This window comes from Cherax quadricarinatus, chromosome 22 (genome assembly GCF_038502225.1).
Source record: "Cherax quadricarinatus isolate ZL_2023a chromosome 22, ASM3850222v1, whole genome shotgun sequence".
NCBI classification, from domain to species: domain Eukaryota; kingdom Metazoa; phylum Arthropoda; class Malacostraca; order Decapoda; family Parastacidae; genus Cherax; species Cherax quadricarinatus.
In genome coordinates this window covers 24,156,656-24,178,746 of record NC_091313.1, presented here as the reverse complement: position 1 = coordinate 24,178,746, position 22,091 = coordinate 24,156,656, and the positions used below count along the sequence as shown (strand labels likewise).

At 41.8% G+C, this 22,091-nt stretch overlaps 2 protein-coding genes across 10 annotated transcripts in view; one reads left to right on the top strand and one right to left on the bottom strand.

The window, feature by feature from the left end:
• LOC128689701 (plasma kallikrein) overlaps window positions 1-17,413 on the top strand; it is a 38,533-nt gene extending 21,120 nt beyond the window's left edge. For 2 of the 5 annotated variants that reach the window (XM_053778081.2, XM_053778080.2), the window contains exons 3-7: window positions 286-481; window positions 800-914; window positions 1,352-1,520; window positions 1,940-2,085; window positions 2,209-3,274. In XM_053778081.2, the coding sequence (XP_053634056.1) occupies window positions 286-481; window positions 800-914; window positions 1,352-1,520; window positions 1,940-2,085; window positions 2,209-2,376 (794 nt within the window). In that variant the 3' untranslated portion in view covers window positions 2,377-3,274. Of the gene's footprint in view, window positions 1-187; window positions 482-799; window positions 915-1,351; window positions 1,521-1,939; window positions 2,086-2,208; window positions 3,275-17,283 lie in introns of those variants that run through there. The other 3 variants (XM_053778082.2, XM_053778083.2, XM_053778084.2) reach the window with 3 other exon arrangements.
• LOC128689868 (serine protease 42) overlaps window positions 13,461-22,091 on the bottom strand; it is a 204,539-nt gene continuing 195,908 nt past the window's right edge. For 2 of the 5 annotated variants that reach the window (XM_070087554.1, XM_070087553.1), the window contains exon 9: window positions 13,461-14,362. In XM_070087554.1, the coding sequence (XP_069943655.1) occupies window positions 14,204-14,362 (159 nt within the window). In that variant the 3' untranslated portion in view covers window positions 13,461-14,203. The other 3 variants (XM_070087556.1, XM_070087557.1, XM_070087555.1) reach the window with 3 other exon arrangements.

Genomic DNA, 22,091 nt, shown 5'->3' with positions numbered 1-22,091 from the left:
TTTAGTACGAATCGACACCTAGCAATAATTTCTGGCATTTCCCTTCAGTTATTTAAATGATATTAATTTATATTTCTGTTGTGTGTTATTTGTAATAAAAATTATTATATGAACAACACTGGAATTTATACCTAGACTCGCTATACTCTTTTGTAATTTTTTTGACTTCCCCATCATACCCTCATAGAAAAGGTATGAGGCGGCTCCTGACGTAGGATGGGTATGAGGTGGAAATATGAGGTGGAAATAAAGCTATCAACTAACTGGTCTTAAGCCTTCCTGCAGACTGTGGAGAGTCAGCCCATACTCATCGTTACTACATGAGAATAGTGGGTGGGAGAAGTGTGTTGGCAGGGGAGTGGCCCTGGCACGTGGCACTGCAGCAAAAGGACCCATACAGTGGCAGACGACTGGGTCAGCACTGTGGTGGCACCCTCATCCACCCTTCCTGGATCCTCACTGCAGCTCACTGCATCGTCGAGTGAGTCAGAGCAATAGTTATGGTGTGGAGTGTGTTGAAGAAAGTCATGTATTGACTGAATGAGTTTAGTGGGTTTTCTCACCGATTTGTATTTGTGTAAAAGAAGTTTTTCAGTTACATTAGCAAATTCCTTGAAAGAAGAATCTTCAGCTTTTAAATCCTCCTTAGAACCTCTGTTTATTGTTCTCTTCAACATCTCATATTTTCTCCACCCATTCTCATACAAAAAGCTTTTCTGCTTTTCATTGTGACTTCTTTTCTTCCTTTTATTTCAGTCCCCAAGAAAGAGATAGATATATATTCCCTCGTTCCTTTCAGCCCGATCTTCAAGTTTGCGCTGCCTCCACCTTTTTGGACAGTTCGTGTGGGAGAGATCAGCCTCTCGGTGGAGACTGCAAGACTCTACCCTGTCTCCAAGATTATTACACACAAGGTAAAGATGAATGACAGAGGTTAAGGACATACTCCATAAATCACTTGTACTGTGTCTCAAACAGCGTTGAACCCACGTGGGCTGTTCAGTGCAAGGAGTGGTAAGTTATTACACGCTTGGGAAACTTTGAGGGGACTAGAGCTAGAGTTTGTCATGGCAACGCTGGCGAGAGATTCATCTGTAAAAACTTACATTTGTGGTCACAGTGTTGCCTATACCAACCTTCCTATGGTGTATAAATATACCTAGTTGGATTAATCTTATTGTAGCCAGCTGCCCCAGTGGATAACGCGTCGGTTTGGAGTTTTAATAAGACCCACTCGCTGCGAGTTCAATCCTCGCTCGCACCGTGGTTTGGTTTACTTAAATTACTCATAATTATTTATTCACATATCGTTCTTTCTTAACTATCACTTATTCAGCCCTTTTCTTTCCAGCATTTTGACGCCAAGACATGGAATAACGACATCGCTTTAGTACAGCTGAGGAAGCCCTTGGACCTCGAAGAACATGCTGGACTAGTCAACACTATCTGTTTACCTTCCAGAAATATGTCGTTCCTGGGCCTCCAGTGCTCTGTTACCGGCTGGGGAAGGACTAAGAAGCGTAAGTATCAACAAAAATGTATCAAAGAAAAAAGGAAGGTACAACAAATATATAAGCATCATGGTGAAGGGAAAAAAATTAAGAAGAAACATGCAGTATTGCATATGAAGGAGAAATTATGTGAGAGCATTGATTCAAAGAATTGGCGCTGTCCTCTACTTCCCTGGATGAAACCTGATTACCTCTCATTCTCCAGGCTCTGATTTGCCCCTAAGAGTCTAGCACTGTACCATGAAAATTAATAATGATTTAGAAAATTGTCAGTTAAGAACTCATAGTTCATATTAAAGGTTCGCTTTTGTATTTAAAATAAAGTACAGTATTTAGATTAATGACTTATTTTATTACTATATTTTTTTACGAAAGTATCAAGAGCTTATCGCTCTACTTATTTTGATTACTACTTATCCTGTGCCTAGATGGAAGTAACTCAGACTTGCTGCAGACAATCCGGGTGCCAGTCATGCCTGATAAGAAGTGCCAACGAGCATACAGGAAAGTCAGCCCAGTGAGTAGCAGCATGATTTGTGCTGGCTGGGAGGATGGTGGCATGGGACCCTGTGTGGTGAGTGTCCTACGTCGTATGTCATACCTTGGTGGTGGTGGGGATGGCGGTGATGGTACGGAGGCGAGAATGATAACAATAATAGTACTTCTGTAACTGCTACAGCACTGTGTATCACTGCAGGGTGACAGCGGAGGACCCCTACAGTGCAGAACGAGCGGAGGACCATGGGTACAGGCTGGCATCACTTCCTGGGGTGTCGGGTGTGCCGAGCCGTCATACCCAGGTGTCTACATCAGGGTCACAGACTACCTCGACTGGATCAACAAACACCTCGAGAAGACCTACTGACTGATGAGCAGATAAGAAGTTGATGGTAATTGATGGTAATTTCACTGCACGTAGATAGATTATTATGTTCAAGTGGAACAACTAAACCAGTATGGGAATTAGAGGTAACAATTTGACCCAAAAAAAAAAGGAGGGTAGCTTTAATTAATTGAATACAAAGCCCTTCACCTGTATGAAGACCCATTCCTTCAAGGATGGACGTAGAGTCGCGTGAGTTTCAGAATTAGTGGTACAAAAATGATTTAGCAATGCGGACTAGAATTCACTTAGATGTGCAAAAAAAAAATGATTAACGTCGAAGTGTAAAGCACGTTATCTTGCACCTGGGTGACGGTGTGAGGGAGATGTAGCAGCACCTGAGTGATGGTGTGAGGGAGATGTAGCAGCACCTGAGTGACGGTGTGAGGGAGATGTAGCAGCACCTGAGTGACGGTGTGAGGGAGATGTAGCAGCACCAGAGTGACGGTGTGAGGGAGATGTAGCAGCACCTGGATGACAACGTTTAGGGCACCAGGAGGTGTCTACTACAACGGTTATGAGCAGCAAGACTTAGATTCGAACTCATGTTGGTCACACATTAGTTCAGCCAGACTCTCAGTTGGTATCACGGGCACTTTTTTCGGCTTTATCATCAGTGATCGCAATTCAGAAAAACATATACAACACTTAACATGAGAATGCCTTTGATACACGATGCAATTTAATTACTGGAAGCACTCAGCCCGTAGGTTCATACAGGGACTGGGAATTAAGAGATTTAGGTCTCGATTAGAGGAAGGAAAGAATAAGTTCAGTCTGTTGGATCTGGAAGACTATATAGTGGTATTGAGTCGTCTCTCTTTAGGGGATTAATAAATTATGCAGGATTTATGAACGATAAAAATAAAAAACAAATTTCGTTGAGTTTTTATTGGGTTAATTTCAAAACATTTTACCGGACATTAGATATGCCTTTAATTAAGTAAGAAAAGACTTATTTATATTTGAATTGTTATAATCAGAACTAAGCGCTAAACTCTCAAGGGTTATTTATATTTGAAAACATCTACAACTGAGTAAATGTTCACTTCTTTAGGAATGAAAAATCAATTTATATTTTACCTTAAAACAAAAATGTTAACATCGGCTGGACTGTAAAATATCGAATGGAAAAGTTTGGACTCAAGATATGCATGGCAGCTAGCAAACCACGCCCTGGTGGGTTTAGTGCTTAATTATGATTGTAATAATTGTAACAGTGGACCACGGCCACTGAACACCATCTGTGTTCTCATGAGAACTGAGGAGCAACATTCACCACCGTTCACACTCGTATAACCTAAATTAATCATTACACTTTTTTTTTTACAGTAACCAAAATGATAATAGTCTTGAAGATTCTTGAAAATAAATAACTGGAGTAGATTTTGTGATAATTATTGCCCAAGAGATGTGAATTTTACAAACATTTTTGAAATGCCGTAGTATTTGGCTTTTAAGAAAATCCCAAATTAAGACAGTTGAAAATTTAAAAGTTCCAGCTGAGTATTCATGCAAATTCAGTGAACATGTATAATATAGAAGCATTCTCAACACTTATTTTTTCGTGGTGAAGCGTTCAACCCACAGTGTTTACACCACAACCTCCAGCATCAGAGTGCTTCCCCCTCCGTTCCTTCCCTCCAGCATCAGAGTGCTTCCCCCTCCGTTCCTTCCCTCCAGCATCAGAGTGCTTCCCCCTCCGTTCCTTCCCTCCAGCATCAGAGTGCTTCCCCCTCCGTTCCTTCCCTCCAGCATCAGAGTACTTCCCCCTCCGTTCCTTCCCTCCAGCATCAGAGTACTTCCCCCTCCGTTCCTTCCCTCCAGCATCAGAGTACTTCCCCCTCCGTTCCTTCCCTCCAGCATCAGAGTACTTCCCCCTCCGTTCCTTCCCTCCAGCATCAGAGTACTTCCCCCTCCGTTCCTTCCCTCCAGCATCAGAGTACTTCCCCCTCCGTTCCTTCATTCCAGCATCAGAGTACTTCCCCCTCCGTTCCTTCCCTCCAGCATCAGAGTACTTCCCTCTCCGTTCCTTCCCTCCAGCATCAGAGTACTTCCCCCTCCGTTCCTTCCCTCCAGCATCAGAGTACTTCCCCCTCCGTTCCTTCCCTCCAGCATCAGAGTACTTCCCCCTCCGTTCCTTCCCTCCAGCATCAGAGTACTTCCCCCTCCGTTCCTTCCCTCCAGCATCAGAGTACTTCCCTCTCCGTTCCTTCCCTCCAGCATCAGAGTACTTCCCTCTCCGTTCCTTCCCTCCAGCATCAGAGTACTTCCCCCTCCGTTCCTTCCCTCCAGCATCAGAGTACTTCCCTCTCCGTTCCTTCCCTCCAGCATCAGAGTACTTCCCCCTCCGTTCCTTCCCTCCAGCATCAGAGTACTTCCCCCTCCGTTCCTTCCCTCCAGCATCAGAGTACTTCCCCCTCCGTTCCTTCCCTCCAGCATCAGAGTACTTCCCCCTCCGTTCCTTCCCTCCAGCATCAGAGTACTTCCCCCTCCGTTCCTTCCCTCCAGCATCAGAGTACTTCCCTCTCCGTTCCTTCCCTCCAGCATCAGAGTACTTCCCCCTCCGTTCCTTCCCTCCAGCATCAGAGTACTTCCCCCTCCGTTCCTTCCCTCCAGCATCAGAGTACTTCCCCCTCCGTTCCTTCCCTCCAGCATCAGAGTACTGCCCTCTCCGTTCCTTCCCTCCAGCATCAGAGTGCTTCCCCCTCCGTTCCTTCCCTCCAGCATCAGAGTACTTCCCCCTCCGTTCCTTCCCTCCAGCATCAGAGTACTTCCCCCTCCGTTCCTTCCCTCCAGCATCAGAGTACTTCCCCCTCCGTTCCTTCCCTCCAGCATCAGAGTACTTCCCCCTCCGTTCCTTCCCTCCAGCATCAGAGTACTTCCCTCTCCGTTCCTTCCCTCCAGCATCAGAGTACTTCCCCCTCCGTTCCTTCCCTCCAGCATCAGAGTACTTCCCCCTCCGTTCCTTCCCTCCAGCATCAGAGTACTTCCCCCTCCGTTCCTTCCCTCCAGCATCAGAGTACTTCCCTCTCCGTTCCTTCCCTCCAGCATCAGAGTGCTTCCCCCTCCGTTCCTTCCCTCCAGCATCAGAGTACTTCCCTCTCCGTTCCTTCCCTCCAGCATCAGAGTACTTCCCCCTCCGTTCCTTCCCTCCAGCATCAGAGTACTTCCCCCTCCGTTCCTTCCCTCCAGCATCAGAGTACTTCCCCCTCCGTTCCTTCCCTCCAGCATCAGAGTACTTCCCCCTCCGTTCCTTCCCTCCAGCATCAGAGTACTTCCCCCTCCGTTCCTTCCCTCCAGCATCAGAGTACTTCCCCCTCCGTTCCTTCCCTCCAGCATCAGAGTACTTCCACCTCCGTTCCTTCCCTCCAGCATCAGAGTGCTTCCCCCTCCGTTCCTTCCCTCCAGCATCAGAGTACTTCCCCCCTCCGTTCCTTCCCTCCAGCATCAGAGTACTTCCCCCTCCGTTCCTTCCCTCCAGCATCAGAGTGCTTCCCCCTCCGTTCCTTCCCTCCAGCATCAGAGTACTTCCCCCTCCGTTCCTTCCCTCCAGCATCAGAGTACTTCCCCCTCCGTTCCTTCCCTCCAGCATCAGAGTACTTCCCCCTCCGTTCCTTCCCTCCAGCATCAGAGTACTTCCCCCTCCGTTCCTCCCCTCCAGCATCAGAGTACTTCCCTCTCCGTTCCTTCCCTCCAGCATCAGAGTACTTCCCCCTCCGTTCCTTCCCTCCAGCATCAGAGTACATACTTCCCTCTCCGTTCCTTCCCTCCAGCATCATAGTACTCAATCTCCGTTTCTCCCTTCCAGCATCAGAGTACTTCCCCTTACGTTCCTCCCCTCCAGCGTCAGAGTACTTCCCCTTACGTTCCTCCCCTCCAGCATCAGAGTACTTCCCTCTCCGTTCCTTCCCTCCAGCATCAGAGTACTTCCCCCTCCGTTCCTTCCCTCCAGCATCAGAGTACATACTTCCCTCTCCGTTCCTTCCCTCCAGCATCATAGTACTCCCTCTCCGTTCCTCCCCTCCAGCATCAGAGTACTTCCCCTTATGTTCCTCCCCTCCAGCATCAGAGTACTTCACCCTTCGTTAATCCCCTCCATCATCAGAGTACTTCCCCCTCCGTTCCTCCCCTCCAGCATCAGGGTACTTCCCCCTCCGTTCCTTCCCTCCAGCATCAGAGTACTTACCCCTCCGTTCCTTCCCTCCAGCATCAGAGTACTTCCCCCTCCGTTCCTTCCCTCCAGCATCAGAGTACTTCCCCCTCCGTTCCTTCTCTCCAGCATCAGGGTACTTCCCCCTCCGTTCCTCCCTTCCAGCATCAGAGTACTTCCCCCTCCGTTCCTCCCTTCCAGCATCAGAGTACTTCCCCCTCCGTTCCTTCCCTCCAGCATCAGAGTACTTCCCCTCCGTTCCTTCCCTCCAGCATCAGAGTACTTCCCCCTCCGTTCCTTCCCTCCAGCATCAGAGTACTTCCCCCTCCGTTCCTCCCTTCCAGCATCAGAGTACTTCCCCCTCCGTTCATTCCCTCCAGCATCAGAGTACTTCCCCCTCCGTTCCTCCCTTCCAGCATCAGAGTACTTCTCCCTCCGTTCATTCTCTCCAGCATCAGAGTACTTCCCTCTCCGTTCCTCCCTTCCAGCATCAGAGTACTTCTCCCTCCGTTCATTCTCTCCAGCATCAGAGTACTTCCCCCTCCGTTCCTTCCCTCCAGCATCAGAGTACTTCCCCCTCCGTTCCTTCCCTCCAGCATCAGAGTACTTCCCCCTCCGTTCCTCCCTTCCAGCATCAGAGTACTTCCCCCTCCGTTCATTCCCTCCAGCATCAGAGTACTTCCCCCTCCGTTCCTCCCTTCCAGCATCAGAGTACTTCCCCCTCCGTTCATTCCCTCCAGCATCAGAGTACTTCCCCCTCCGTTCCTCCCTTCCAGCATCAGAGTACTTCTCCCTCCGTTCATTCTCTCCAGCATCAGAGTACTTCCCTCTCCGTTCCTCCCTTCCAGCATCAGAGTACTTCTCCCTCCGTTCATTCTCTCCAGCATCAGAGTACTTCCCCCTCCGTTCCTTCCCTCCAGCATCAGAGTACTTCCCCCTCCGTTCCTTCCCTCCAGCATCAGAGTACTTCCCCCTCCGTTCCTCCCTTCCAGCATCAGAGTACTTCCCCCTCCGTTCCTTCCCTCCAGCATCAGAGTACTTCCCCCTCCGTTCCTCCCTTCCAGCATCAGAGTACTTCCCCCTCCGTTCCTCCCTTCCAGCATCAGAGTACTTCCCCCTCCGTTCATTCCCTCCAGCATAAGAGTAATTCCCCCTCCGTTCCTCCCTTCCAGCATCAGAGTACTTCCCCCGCCGTTCAGTCCCTCCAGCATCAGAGTACTTCCCTCTCCGTTCCTCCCTTCCAGCATCAGAGTACTTCTCCCTCCGTTCATTCTCTCCAGCATCAGAGTACTTCCCCCTCCGTTCCTCCCTTCCAGCATCAGAGTACTTCCCCCTCCGTTCATTCTCTCCAGCATCAGGGTACTTCCCCCTCCGTTCCTCCCTTTTCCATGATAGGCATTATAATTATTATAATAACAAACAGCTAAGCCCATTCCACGATAGGAAGTTTTCTTGAGTTAGAAAGTAAGCCTGGCTAGGCCTACTTTACATAAGTAGGAGTTCTTTAATCGAGCCTAAATGTCTTGCATTCCATCCCAGGCGCTGTATGTCCCCTACGGTTTTAGCTCTCCCCCATGAATAATAATAATAGAGTTAACAGTCAAAGAGACGCGGCAACCTTATTTAATTAGTAGATTAATAGACAGAGCTACTTACGTAAAGCAGGAAAAGTAAATCTACTTACCAGGCAGAAACATCAACCTACTTATGATCAGTAATGCAGATAAATGGTTCAGAGAACCGACAAGTTGATAAATTAGACACACGTGCGAAACTTAGGCTTCTTTATTGAGGAAACGTTTCGACACACAGTGGTTTCCTTAACCATTCTTCTCTGTATTGGACCGATGAAGCCACCGTGGGGCGAAACGTTTCTCAAAGATAACCAAATATTGGACGTGTGTGTAATTTATCTAGTGAGGCAGTAGTGGCAGTAGAGTAACTTACCGGTAACATGGAGTAGATGTAAAAAATATATTTTAAGACAACTTATTGTGTGCGTGTGTGTGCGTGCGTGTGCGTGCGTGCGTGTGCGTGCGTGCGTGCGCGCACGGTTACCGAGGCAATGAGGAAAATTCAAGTTTATCCGAGGAAGGGAAGGGAAGGGTAGCCCCCATTTTATTGAATCAAGGGCTCCTGACCAGCTTGATATCAAGGTACCTCTGGAAGGGTTATGGTAGTACATTCCTTACAGCTGAAGCTAGAGGGAGGTTCCTTGATGTTGAGGACTCTTGATCCAAGGACTTGGACTTGTACTCCTCTTTCTTGGATTGAAACTGATTGCCTTTCCATTCCTCAGGGGATTTGTATCTCAATAATAAAAATAATAAATAATGTTTGGACTCTGAATTATCGGATTATTATATTTATTGGGAAGCGCTAAGCCTGCACGGGGTCACAGAATTATTGGATTTTACAATTGTATATCTTTTTATTTTAATTTTTGTCACTCCAATATGCGTTATATTCATAACTAAGCGCTAAACCCACAAGGGTCATACAGCACTCCAATAAACAGTGTTTTGTTATAAATTATTGTATATTCTCAAAGCTCTGATTATAATGATAATCACAAGTGCTCGACCCGACCGGGTAATTAAACGCTGGGGTTTAACGAATAATAACAGTTGTTGTTGCTAGTTACATTACCGTAATAATAGTAGTAGTAGTAGTAATAATAGTTACATAGTAATAGATTATTACATTTTTAGTAATATATTTTATTATTGTACTATCAAGAATTATCAGTTAAATTATTTTTTCTATTTTTTTTTTTTTTTTTTTGTTTCTGGCTAAATTTGCATATTGTTATAGATTTTAGTGTTGTAAACAAACAAGTTTTTATACATTTGTGTAAAGTACAAAATAAATTATTAGTGTTGTAAGAGGATTTTCATCCCATTATATGTCCATTTTTTTTTTTATTATTTTAGCATATGGGAAGAACTCTAAACCCTTAGGGGTTATATACCACCTGAGGATTCAGGGAATCATGTTTGATCCAAATGGATCGCTCCAGTTCCTTGGAATAAGGTTTCTTCACCTGCATGATGATGCATCATTGTTCAGATGCGGGTACATCATACTGCATGTACACAATGTCATGCGGGTACATCATACTGCATGTACATCATACTGCATGTACACAATGTCTGGTTTATTTACCCGTCAAGTTCCACCACCTGGTGTGAGCATCCTACACCCGCCACCTGGTGTGAGCATCCTACACTCGCCACCTGGTGTGAGCATCCTACACCCGCCACCTGGTGTGAGCATCCTACACTCGCCACCTGGTGTGAGCATCCTACACTCGCCACCTGGTGTGAGCATCCTACACTCGCCACCTGGTGTGAGCATCCTACACTCGCCACCTGGTGTGAGCATCCTACACTCGCCACCTGGTGTGAGTATCCTACACTCGCCACCTGGTGTGAGCATCCTACACTCGCCACCTGGTGTATCCTACACTCGCCACCTGGTGTGAGCATCCTACACTCGCCACCTGGTGTGAGTATCCTACACTCGCCACCTGGTGTGAGTATCCTACACTCGCCACCTGGTGTGAGCATCCTACACTCGCCACCTGGTGTGAGCATCCTACACTCGCCACCTGGTGTGAGCATCCTACACTCGCCACCTGGTGTGAGCATCCTACACTCGCCACCTGGTGTGACCTACACTCGCCACCTGATGTGAACATCCTACACTCGCCACCTGGTGTGAACATCCTACACTCGCCACCTGGTGTGAACATCCTACACTCACTAGGAGGGAGCTGGACAGATACCTAAAGTCGGTGCCGGATCAGTCGGACTGCGTGCGGCCAGCAGTAACAGCCTCGTTGATCAGGCCCTGATCCACCGGAAGACCTGGTCGTGGACCGGGCCGCGGGGGCTTTGATACCCGGAATACCCTCCAGGTAGACTCAAGGTAGGTAGACCAGCTGGTGTGAGCATCCTACACTTACCACCTAGTGTGAGCATCACTATTAAATTCCGTTACTGGTAAAGAGTAGCAACATTTTCTGTCACTAAGTGACAGGAAATGTCATTCGTGGAATTATTAGGTTAAAATAAATGACTACACGAGTCATTAAGGTTGCATGTTACCTTTAACACTTTAGGAAAGTGAACTCTGTACATACACCGCTGCTCACTGTACACACACCAATATACAACGGAAAAATACTGTTTTTTTTTTATGAATTCAGTGCTAAAGTCTATTGCTTTGTATCACACTATTTTATAATATGAAGCGATTAACCCCTAAGGGTCATACAACTCCTACGTAAAGGGAGATAATCAAGCTCAACCTGAAGAGCGAAAGGTAGCTGCTACTTCCCTGAAGTAGTCCTTTAAGAGCATCAAGATCACCCCTTTGATGCCTCAGCGAGAGGTGCAGTGTGGGAAGTGACGGGCTTTTGTTGCATAGGAGTTTGCTCTTCCTTTCTGTGATTATCAAGTGATTACCTCCCATTCTGTGTATGTGTACTCGCGTAATTATAGTTGCAGGGGGTCGAGACTCAGCTCCTGGCCCCTGGTGTGTGTTAATTCTCAATATTCCAACAAATGTCAGCTTAGAAATAATGTGTGGGTAATGAATTTCGGTTTGTAAAATATATTTAATTACAGAAAATTTTACAAAGATGATTTACAAAACACAAGCATTCACAACGGTGGAGGAAAGTGTGTACACGATATATACAATGTGAATAGGTGACAAAAAAAAAAAGTGTTTCGTTACAGTATTTACACACGACTCGGAGATCCAGCTCCTTGGATAGTTTTCACATACACAAATATATGCACAGGGTAAAGCGCTAAATCCGTGTTGGAGGATCATACAGCGCCTGGGGCATGAAAGGCGATTAGATTTGGTCACCTTTCATTCTACAGGAAGATCATCATTACTAAGCGCTAAACCTACAAGGATCATACAGCGCTGCAGGAAGAATAGGTAGCTCAAATTCCTAGGATTACGAGCTCTTCACCACCTCGAAAAAAAGTCTTCAGAGACGGTGGCTGCTACGAGACAACTTGCAACCCTGTTTGATCCGCACAGGTTTGGCGCAAGTTTATTATTAAACACTATTATTATTCCAAAATGTGCGCAAAACCCGTATGGATCATCCAGGTTTTTGAACACAATACGACAAGTTGTGGTACAATAACGCCCATTGATAAGGATAACTTCCTATCACAGCTAAATTATACCTGGCTCGGTTAACACTTTTATTTATGTTTTCAAATTCAAAAATGATATCACATTCTCAATACTTTTATTAATTGCCTTGAAAGTAAAAAATATTCAGTACCTTTTTTTTTTTTGAGTTAATTTTATCATTTTCATGATTTTTTTTTTCAGAGCCTCTACTGCAATATCAAAATTATGTACAATATTATATTACATGGGAAACGCTAACCCGTAAGGGTCATACAGCCCTCCTGCTCACTAGGTACTCAAGTTTGATCCGAGGAAGAGGAAGGTAGCTCCGATTTCTAGGAATTATAATCATGGACACGTGTTAAACCCGTAAGGTTATACAGGGCTTGAATTAGGTAATCAGATGTGAACAGAGGAAGGGGAGGGGTAGTTCTAATTCCTTGGATCAAGAGTACCTCACTAGCATCAAAGTACCACCTTGAAAGATCACCTAAAATTACATATATTTTTCAAAACCAGACATACCTGGAGGGTGATCCGGGTGTTAACGCCCCCAGCGGCCCGGGCCATGACCAGGCCTCACGTATGCCTTATGAACTTCCGAGGACGAATCGCTACCACAATGGTGGTCTCTCTCTCTCTCTCTCTCTCTCTCTCTCTCTCTCTCTCTCTCTCTGTCCCATTGTTTCATCAGGACAGACTAGCCAGATTGTGATAGTGTCCTAACTATATCACTTCTTTCGTGTACTAGACTTCACATTGGTCTATGACTCTTTACTCGAGTGACTGAATTATGCAACATTACTGTGCCATTGTTACAACTCTCTCGCAGTTTTTAAGAGGCATTTATAGACGTCTCCATTTCTTCTAAAACTTCATTATTTATCATTAAATTAGTAAAGTGCTGAAAGCTTACAGAGCCTTATGAATGGGAGGCAATCGGATTTGATCCGAGGAAATAAAAGGTAGGGCCAATTACATGGAATGAAAATCCTTTACCAGCAACGAGCCTCCCTCCTTGAGTCCTGGACCGTTATAAAGTCCATCGAAATTTGTCTAAACTTTCCTCAATATTTCGGGTTAGTTGCACATCGCTTCCAGTTACGATGATCTGACTCTCTCCTGGATACATTGCAAGGCCAATAAATTATTACCGTATTTTCCGGCAAGTAAGACACAGGAGCATTGCGAATATTACAAACTATTAATATGAAAATGTCCTTTCATAACACCACTTGCCAGTAACCCAAAGCCTTGAATAGAATACGGCATACGTGCTGAGAAGGAGCTTATATACCATTGGCATGTAAGGAGCAGGGTAATTTTCCAAGACTTTCCATGGGGTAAAAAAAAAAAAAAAAAAAAAAAAAAAAAAAAAAAAAAGCGCGCCTTATATGTCGGAAAATAAGGTACACTCAAACTTACTATGGTAGCAATACATTTAAAATAAGAAATTAGTGATAAAGCACGGATAAAAAGAAGAAACCTCGAACGTGCCTATCTCTTATATTCATGGAGGAGCTCTTACCTCCACAATATTTTGGAATAAAAAACTGCTCTCTAAGATGCTGTTTCGAATCTTATAATGTAACTGGGTACGAAAAATACAAATTTAGCATTTTTCCTATACTGACATATCAGACACTGCAGAGCTTTATAAAGCATCAAACTAATTTACATCAGCATATGGATATTTAAATGTAAATAGTTTTTACATAACATTTGAGTCTATTATTATTATAATCAAGGGGGAAGCGCTAAACCCGGAGGATTATACAGCGCCTGGGGGGGGGATGTGGAAGGCATTCAGGCTTAATTCGGGGAACTGGAGCACAGATCCAATTCCCTAAATCAAGAGCCCCTCACCAACATCAAGGAACCACATTTGAGTCTAGGCTAGTTTGGGGTATTTCACTCAAATCAGTTTGCCTGTGGTTTTCGGGCGTATAATGTGTAGTGTTTGTACTGTGATAGGTAGGGTTTTGGTGGCCAGGAAAATGTTTCCCGACACTCCGTGTCTTTTTAGGTGACCCGTTAAGTAATCAACCATTTCCTGGCCATCCAGAGCTGTTTTACGCCCCGTTGAAAAGCAAAGGATTTCCCAAGATACAATCTATAAACTTGGATATGGCAGTAGTGGCTTCAAGAAAGTTACTTTTTACTTCAGTGAATGGGGTACAGATATGCAAATTAACATTTTATACGAAAAAACAATGATTTTTATTTCAGAAGTTGGACCTTTATTAATTTTAACAGAAAAACAAATACCGTAATGAATAAAGGTCTAACTACAGGAGGGTCTAACACCCTCACGTCAACTAAAAAGTGATAAAGGTATTATACTCTCCGTGTGAAAAAAAAAAAAAATCCTTTGTATCCACAGGACATCCCTGACTGGCATTTCTGTGGCACCAAGTACCACAAAACACTTGACATATAAATAATAAAAACAGCCAAGTTACCGCTTCAAAATAAGTTGCTAAGTTTCTAAACTCAAGTTTGTATAGTTTTCTGAATCCAGTTAGAAAACAAAGCAATATTAGTATAGACTCCTGGCAGGTGGCGGCGGGCACATCCAATACCCCAGCTGACCAGACCAATCAGGTAACGACGGCCACTGTTCATGAGGGTCAACGGACTACCCGAGTCCCCCTGCATGTCGAAGAAAATAAGTTATGCACGGCACAGAATACAGAAAGTCAGGAACGGCTAACAAAAATAGTGAAAAAAATATAATTATACAAGAAACTGGTGCCGTTCATTGTCAATGAGTAATTACTACAGAAATACAAGTAAATAATGCAATGTTAATACTAATATACATTTGCTAATGAGGACAGATTCTGGACTATAATTACTTGAGATAGTGGTACACTATCTCATATATTTCCTGGGTTAAATAAGATAACCAGTATATGCTTATACATCTATGTGAGTATGGAACTGTGTAAATCTATAATACTATCTAAAATAATAGGCGGATTACCTGAACAAAGCTTATCTTGCGACCCAGCGGTAAGGCATTCGACTTCCAGCCAAAAACATCGGGGCTCCAGTCTTGAGATGGGGGGGGGGGAGGGAGGGGGAAGAGGCTGCCTCTACTCGTCAGTAAATAGATGCCTATATGTTATCCAGCTGTTATGTTCGCATCCAGAAATTCCCAGAGGAAATAAACACTATTTGGTTTCCTAGGTTATCCGGTATCATTAAACTCCCAGGGTTAATAATTGGATTATTCTGGGTTAGTGCTCCTCCAGGGTAAGTCTTCCCTTTCATCATTTCTGATTTATTGTAAATTATTATGACTAAAATAAATACCTGTACTGAACCGACCTGAGGTTTGTGATAAAGACGAGGGAGTGGGGAACCTAGTAACTCTGCCTGAGGTTTGTGATAAAGACGAGGGAGTGGGGAACCTAGTAACTCTGCCTGAGGTTTGTGATAAAGACGAGGGAGTGGGGAACCTAGTAACTCTGCCTGAGGTTTGTGATAAAGACGAGGGAGTGGGGAACCTAGTAACTCTGGATGCTTTGTTTATTTTTGAAAATCGCCCAGGATAACACTGTGCTAGACCCTTCAGCTGGTATGACTCCTCACTTTGAAGCCGGCGAGGGCCTCTAGAGCAAAAAATTTTTAAACCATTTTTTCCTTTCCGGATATCTAATCTGATTGCGTCTCATTTCCCCAGGAGGTGCACGACCCTCTATGGGTTTAGTCCCCTCAAGGGAGGTTCCTTGACGCTGGCGAGGGGCTCTTGATCTAGGGAATTGGATCTGTGCTCCAGTTACCTTTCGAGTCTTCTCATGCACGAGTAATATATATGTATATATAATGTCGTGCTAAATAAGTCAAACTTGCTATTTTGGCTTAAACAGCAACGCATTTCTTGCCGAATAAGGCAAACGAAAATCTGTATGCAATAACTTCGCAAAAATCATTTTGAACCTAACGAAAAATATATATTTCATTGTTTACTATTAAATTATTGTAAACTTACCTAAAATATATTTAGATGGATTAGGCTAAATTAAATTGCGCTTGTTACAATAAGGTTAGACAAGTTTTCTGAGGTTCTTTTCGTACAAAATTGTTAATTTTTACATTAACATAAATGAAAAAAATATACATCTTTAAACGTATAAGAAAATTTTAGGAAGGACTTAATTTTAAACGAGTTTTGCTAACTGACCTGTTTTACCTATTCACCACACACACACACACACACACACACACACACACACACACACACACACACACACACACACACACACTATACATCTTTCTTCATACCCAGAGGTTTTAAATTGGTAACTAAAATTTTTAAGTTATTATTAACGTTTTCGAAACCATTCCAATGGTTTAAAAGCTCTGTTATGCAGTTCTAATTTTGTGTTCCTTGCAATTTTAATCTACAGTGAGACGTATAGTAAGAGATAATGAGAATGCTAATGAGCTAAACTGCGGACTTCTAAATAATGAAGCTGCAACTAGGATTTAAAAAAGGGGTCATAGAACCAGTTTTGTTACCTTTGCTGTTGTGTATTTGCCACAGTATATAATAAGCTTATGCCACTAGCTGTCTGCTAGTTTTCTCAGTTAAAATTAGCTTGCAATGAAAGAAAAACTGTTCAATATTGAAATAGTGAGAATAAAGACAAAAAAAAAAAAAATCATGCCACTAAATAAATTATGCACCCAAATTATGACAGCTAAATACATATAGATTTTTATATAGATTTAACTGATTAATTATATACCTATTATAGTGAACTAAGTATCATGAAAATCCCCGGGCACTATAAAATTCTCAGGTCACATGACTGGCAGTTTATATGAAAATCTTTTATAAGTTTTAAAATTTTAGAAGAAATTATCCAATGGCGAAAGTAAAAAAAATTATTTCCTTAATCTTAAGAGGACAGCAGAACACAAAATCTGAGTTAAATCTATTAAAGTATTTGCTAGAGATTCAGGAGAATATTTCACTTTATCTTTAAAGCTTTTACAGTATCACTTAAAGTAAATAAAAGGTAATAAGGATAATTAAAAATTAATAATAAAAGAGCAATATAAATATTGTACAAATAATGGAATCTTACTAGACCCCCGTCTTAAATAATGCACATCACACAAATACTGTCTCAAACCATTGTAGATAACCTTAACTCACTGTCTTTTTTAGCATAATCTCCTTTCACACTCACTACTTGGTTTACGTGCTTTAACTATAAAAAATATGAGCAAAAACTACAGCTCACATGACCAAGCATACATCTAAGCATACGTGTCTCAGCACATATTACAGCATTATGATGGCTTAGCATGCATACATTTAATTACATGTTAAAACGCACATGCCTCACTTCATGCATGTTAAAACGCTTGCATGCTTAGACAAGTATGCTGTTTTATGTTAAAATTTTCATGGGTCCTCAAAAGCACTAAAAATTACAAGAAAAAAAACAGTCTGAGAATCATCGTATGTCTGAGGTTAGTCATGGGATTCTTAGTTAATTCATCTTCTCTTTTATCCAGTCGATGTACATAGTCACGTTAGTATAGACTCCTGGCAGGTTTGTGCGTCCGCAGGCGATGCCCCAAGAGACTAGTCCTGCCAAAATGACCTTGCCGTCTTTGTTGACTGTCAGTGGCCCTCCCGAGTCACCCTGTAATGTAAGTAGTCCAAGAGGGAAGAAATGGGGAGATTTCAGCCTGTGCAGCCAGCTAAGCTGAAGGTGCTATGAAAGAAGTTAGAAGTGCTGCAGATAGTTTTCGAAGGGTTGAAGAAAATCTGACAAAAAAAAATTTTTGATTCACTAGAGATGTGGATTTAGAAGCTGAATGAAGTTGGAACAGAATCGATGTTTACTGGCTTATTTACATAAAGCTAAGAGGCTTTAGCAGCGTCAAAGTAAGCTTAACGTGAGGCTTGAAGGATGTTTAAAAGCCTTTAGTTTAGCAGTAAGCTGAGGTTTTTAAAGACCGGATGGAAGAAACAATCAATCTGTCATTAATATGCTGAGAAACATGAGCGGAAGAGAGTGGTTCTAAGTCTTACCTTACGAGGACTATGTTCAGCACAAAAACAATAAGATATTTTAATATATATATATAATATTATATATATATATATATATATATATATATATATATATATATATATATATATATATATATATATATATATATATATTATTTGGGAAGATAATTTATATTCTGACTATAGCTTGTTCAAAAAAAATTAACCATATATAATAGGATATAGTATTCGTAGTGTAAATACACTGACATGATATATTTTTTAAATTACAATTCTTGTTCATGGAATTTTGAAGGAAATATTTGAGGAAATGAAAAAACTATATTAGAATGACTCATACATTCACTATATTAATTTTTTTAAAAGCATTATTATGGTACATAATACAGTTACGCAAGTGACAGATAATATAAGACTTCATTAGCCAGTTTATCAGGAAAAGATATTTTAAAGGAACGAAGAAAAAAGTTATGTTGAGAAAAATTTATAATGAATCAACTGTGCAACAGATTTGTTAAGATAATTTGAAAACTAGTACAGTAATGTGTCAAGCTAAAGTCTCTCATCAGCAGAAACTAAACATTACAGGATTAAAGCTATTTATAATCCTCTTTTGTTTTGGATACTTGTGAGCATTCATCCTCACAGGATACACTGCTATGTGGTGATGCTGTGTGTTTTAAATGCGGTGAAAATCTATCTCCAGTGGGTCAGGGGATGCTTGATCTCGTGACGGGTCATCCTCTAGTTACGACTCGTGTCAAGAAGCACTTTTCCCTCTGACTAAAAAATTACCTGTAACTCTAGGACGGTACTGTGTGATAATCCTTTATGTTTGGAATGTGAAGAAAACCTGCTCTCTCATCTTGTGACGTGATATTTAAGATTTTATTGGTTACTCTGAGAAGTCAGCTTTAAACCCTCTGTTAAATTACGAAAAGGTGGGATATCAATAAGACTACAGAAAAAAAAACATTCTAATGAAACATCTTGCCATTTTAACCGACTAATACTTTTTCAAAGAGAAGTATATATGGCTAGGCAGGCATAAGCTTACGGTGCTCAAGCAACAGCTATTGTTTACTTAAAGGAAGTTGTTTTAATGCCGAGAAGATCTTTATCCCACCTTTTCCTTGGATGGAACCTGATTTTTATTTATATTTCCACTGGGTTCTCTATGACCACTATGGATCTGGTGCTTATCTGTAACTAAGTCTTATCGAAACCTAACAGATTTTATCTTTTCATTTTTACATACAAGTTATTTTATATAACTTTTATATAGCATTTAAAATCAGTATTATGGTTACAGATTGTTAACTTGTTTGACTACTGCTCAACTCATGTTTTATTTTCAATAGCATTTATATACTTCTCAGTGTTTAGCCGTATGCGATTGATTACAGTTTATATATTGCATTTTATATACACTCAATACATTAATAACTTCTTACATATGATTTTGATGCAAATTATCGTATCGTTTTCAAGATTTGGGTAAATGTTTTTGTGGTAACAATTTATTCATCGTCCTAACTGTATTTTTTATAATTTTCGTCACTGTCCTAGCAAATATTATTGGCAGTTGCTTAACTCCTCGATATAATAAGTTCTGAATAACAACGTCTTAAATAGTGCATTTATTATGCCTTGTATCCTCACCAGACTGGCGGAGTTGTATTAAATAGTTATCAAGCCTAAAATGAGTATTATCTCGTGACTGACTCACGGAATCGTAATGACACGATTGCAAACAAACCATACCAACGGTGGGGTTTGAACCTGCGGTCAGAGTCTCAAAACTCCAGACCGTCGCGTTAGCCACTGGGCCAGCTAGCTTCAATAAGATTCATCCAATTAGCTGGTTGGCCCAGTGGCTAACGCGACGGTCTGTAGTTTTGAGACACTGACCGCGGGTTCAAACCCCACCCGTGATTTGAAAAAATACCGACAAGTTGATTATTAAGACATGTGAAACAGTTGGTACCTTTATTGTTGTTGAAATGTTTCGCCTATACAGCAGGTTTCTTCAAATACAGAGGCAGCTGCTGCTTTTGTATTCGACTATAGAAGCCTACTGTGTAGGCGGACCGTTTCAACAATAAGGATACCAACTGTTGCACATGTCTTAATAATCATCATCTCGTGATAATACATGAGTTACGTTTGTGTTTGCCTCAACTCTAAGCCAGATGAAAACCTCTAATGGTATAATAGCTTTTGAACCCAATGTGGGAAACTTAATATCTTCATCACCCTTCCATTACCTCGTCACCCATGTTAAAACTTACAATTGCTATATCGTTCCTCTGATACTCGTGTGTGATGATCCATTTATTTTAACACAGGACGGAAATCTAGCCATCTGATAAATGTGAAAGCGGAAGGCCTCAGTAAAATTACATACAAAATATCTCAGCCAAACAGCAAATCTCGCAAAATGTATATATATAATATCGATCAAGGCGCCGCTGCCGTAGTACCGGTACATAATTTTTCTTTTATGCACAAGCGCATAATGATCAAGTCTGGTATGACTGCATCACAACTAAATTTCAATATCAGAGTATATAACCTGATTCTTGTATAAATAGATTCCACTCCTGAGCCTCCTAGTTTCTGTTGATGAGTCACTAACTGATAACAGAATATACAGTATTCGTTATCTTGTCCTTTGTCTCCAGTGGGAGCCAAGGTCAGGACTGTAAGGGAATCTTTAATAATTTGAATGTTCCATAGACTTGCATGGTGGACTAAATGAATTTTCTAATTAATAAAGAAATATTTTAATTTACAAATGGTGCTCATTCATTGGCTGGGGATGATATTTATTATGCATTTTCAGGATATTTCAGTTTTCTCACTAAAATTAGATCTTTCATTAAAATTTAGATATGAATAAAAAATAAAGCAATTATGTAGACACTTCATTTGATCCTTCAACTCACTGACTGAAAGAATATTCTCCATCCGGTCAGAAAGGAAAATATATTACGGAGCCAACGCAGATCTTCTAATATCCCCAATCCAATGACAGAGATATAATTTTATCTATTAAAAATTCCCTTTTTTTAACACAGTCTTTGAAGTATCAAGTAAGTCAATGCTGTTTCTGTTATGGGAAAAGCTTCGGATTATGGCATTTATAGTAGTTTTGTCATTATACAATAATTTACTTGTTATAGCTGTCTCAGCATTCAGAAGAACATCAAAATCGCACTTTAGCTGGCATTGTGCCACCATTATTGTTAAAGGGTTTATTTACATACTGTAAGAGCAAGGGTGCAGACATGTTTATATTGTAAATATAAAGCAAATTTCAAGTGCTAGTGTTGCATCTTGTGCACTATACCATAAGCAAAATGTTTTGAAGTGTTGCTAAAATATATACAGCAATTATCACACATACGTCTAACACTGCAGATACACGAAATACAAAGAAAAAGAACAATAACTCGTATGAACGATGATGAACCTGACTCTTTTGAACAAAGACGGATGCTTTCAAGACTTCTCTGCTATAGATTATGTATACCTGACCACTGCCTGTATCAGTAGGATGTCTCTCTACGATTGGAAAAGAAAAAGAAAACTGTTCTCGTACAGGTAAATTCCCTCACCTGCATCCGCCCTCCAACCACGCGTCCGCCAACTCCAACATCCACCCACTCTCGCCCCCACGCCCATACATCACACCCACTCGGATTACCTACTCACCATGAGCGAGATGGAACGCATAGTGACCACACCGGAGGAACAAGATAAAAAGTTGAAAGTGTGATGGTGGAAACTAACGAGACTCTTTGACCACCACCACCACCGCCCCCATCACAGATTGGAAACTCAGTGGAATATGCTTACAGCTCTCGTGGATTTGGAAAGCGCAGCAGGAAAACGAGGTCCACCTTCGCCTACATACACTCCATCTTTATTTGATTATGTTCCAGCGACACCTGAATGTGAATGGCAAGATGCACAACTTTTGATGGAACTGAGAACTCCTCGTGTGAAGAGATATTGGAAAAATAATTCACGAGATATTAAGAACAGGAGGAAGTTGTGTTGAGTGATGTGTTGCACCGATTCTCATTACACATAGTTTAATTCCATGAAAATATATATAACAATTAAACAAGTTCTTTATTTACTGAATCTATATTTTTCCTTATATCTCCTATACGATATACCTGACATAAATCAAATAGTAGTGTTGTATGGGGATAAAACACATTGAACAATGGAATAAAATTGAAAATTTTAATTTTCTCCTCCATGTAAAAACCTTATTTTACCATGATGCAAGTGTTACATTTGCTTAAAAATGATGTCACTTAAGTATGA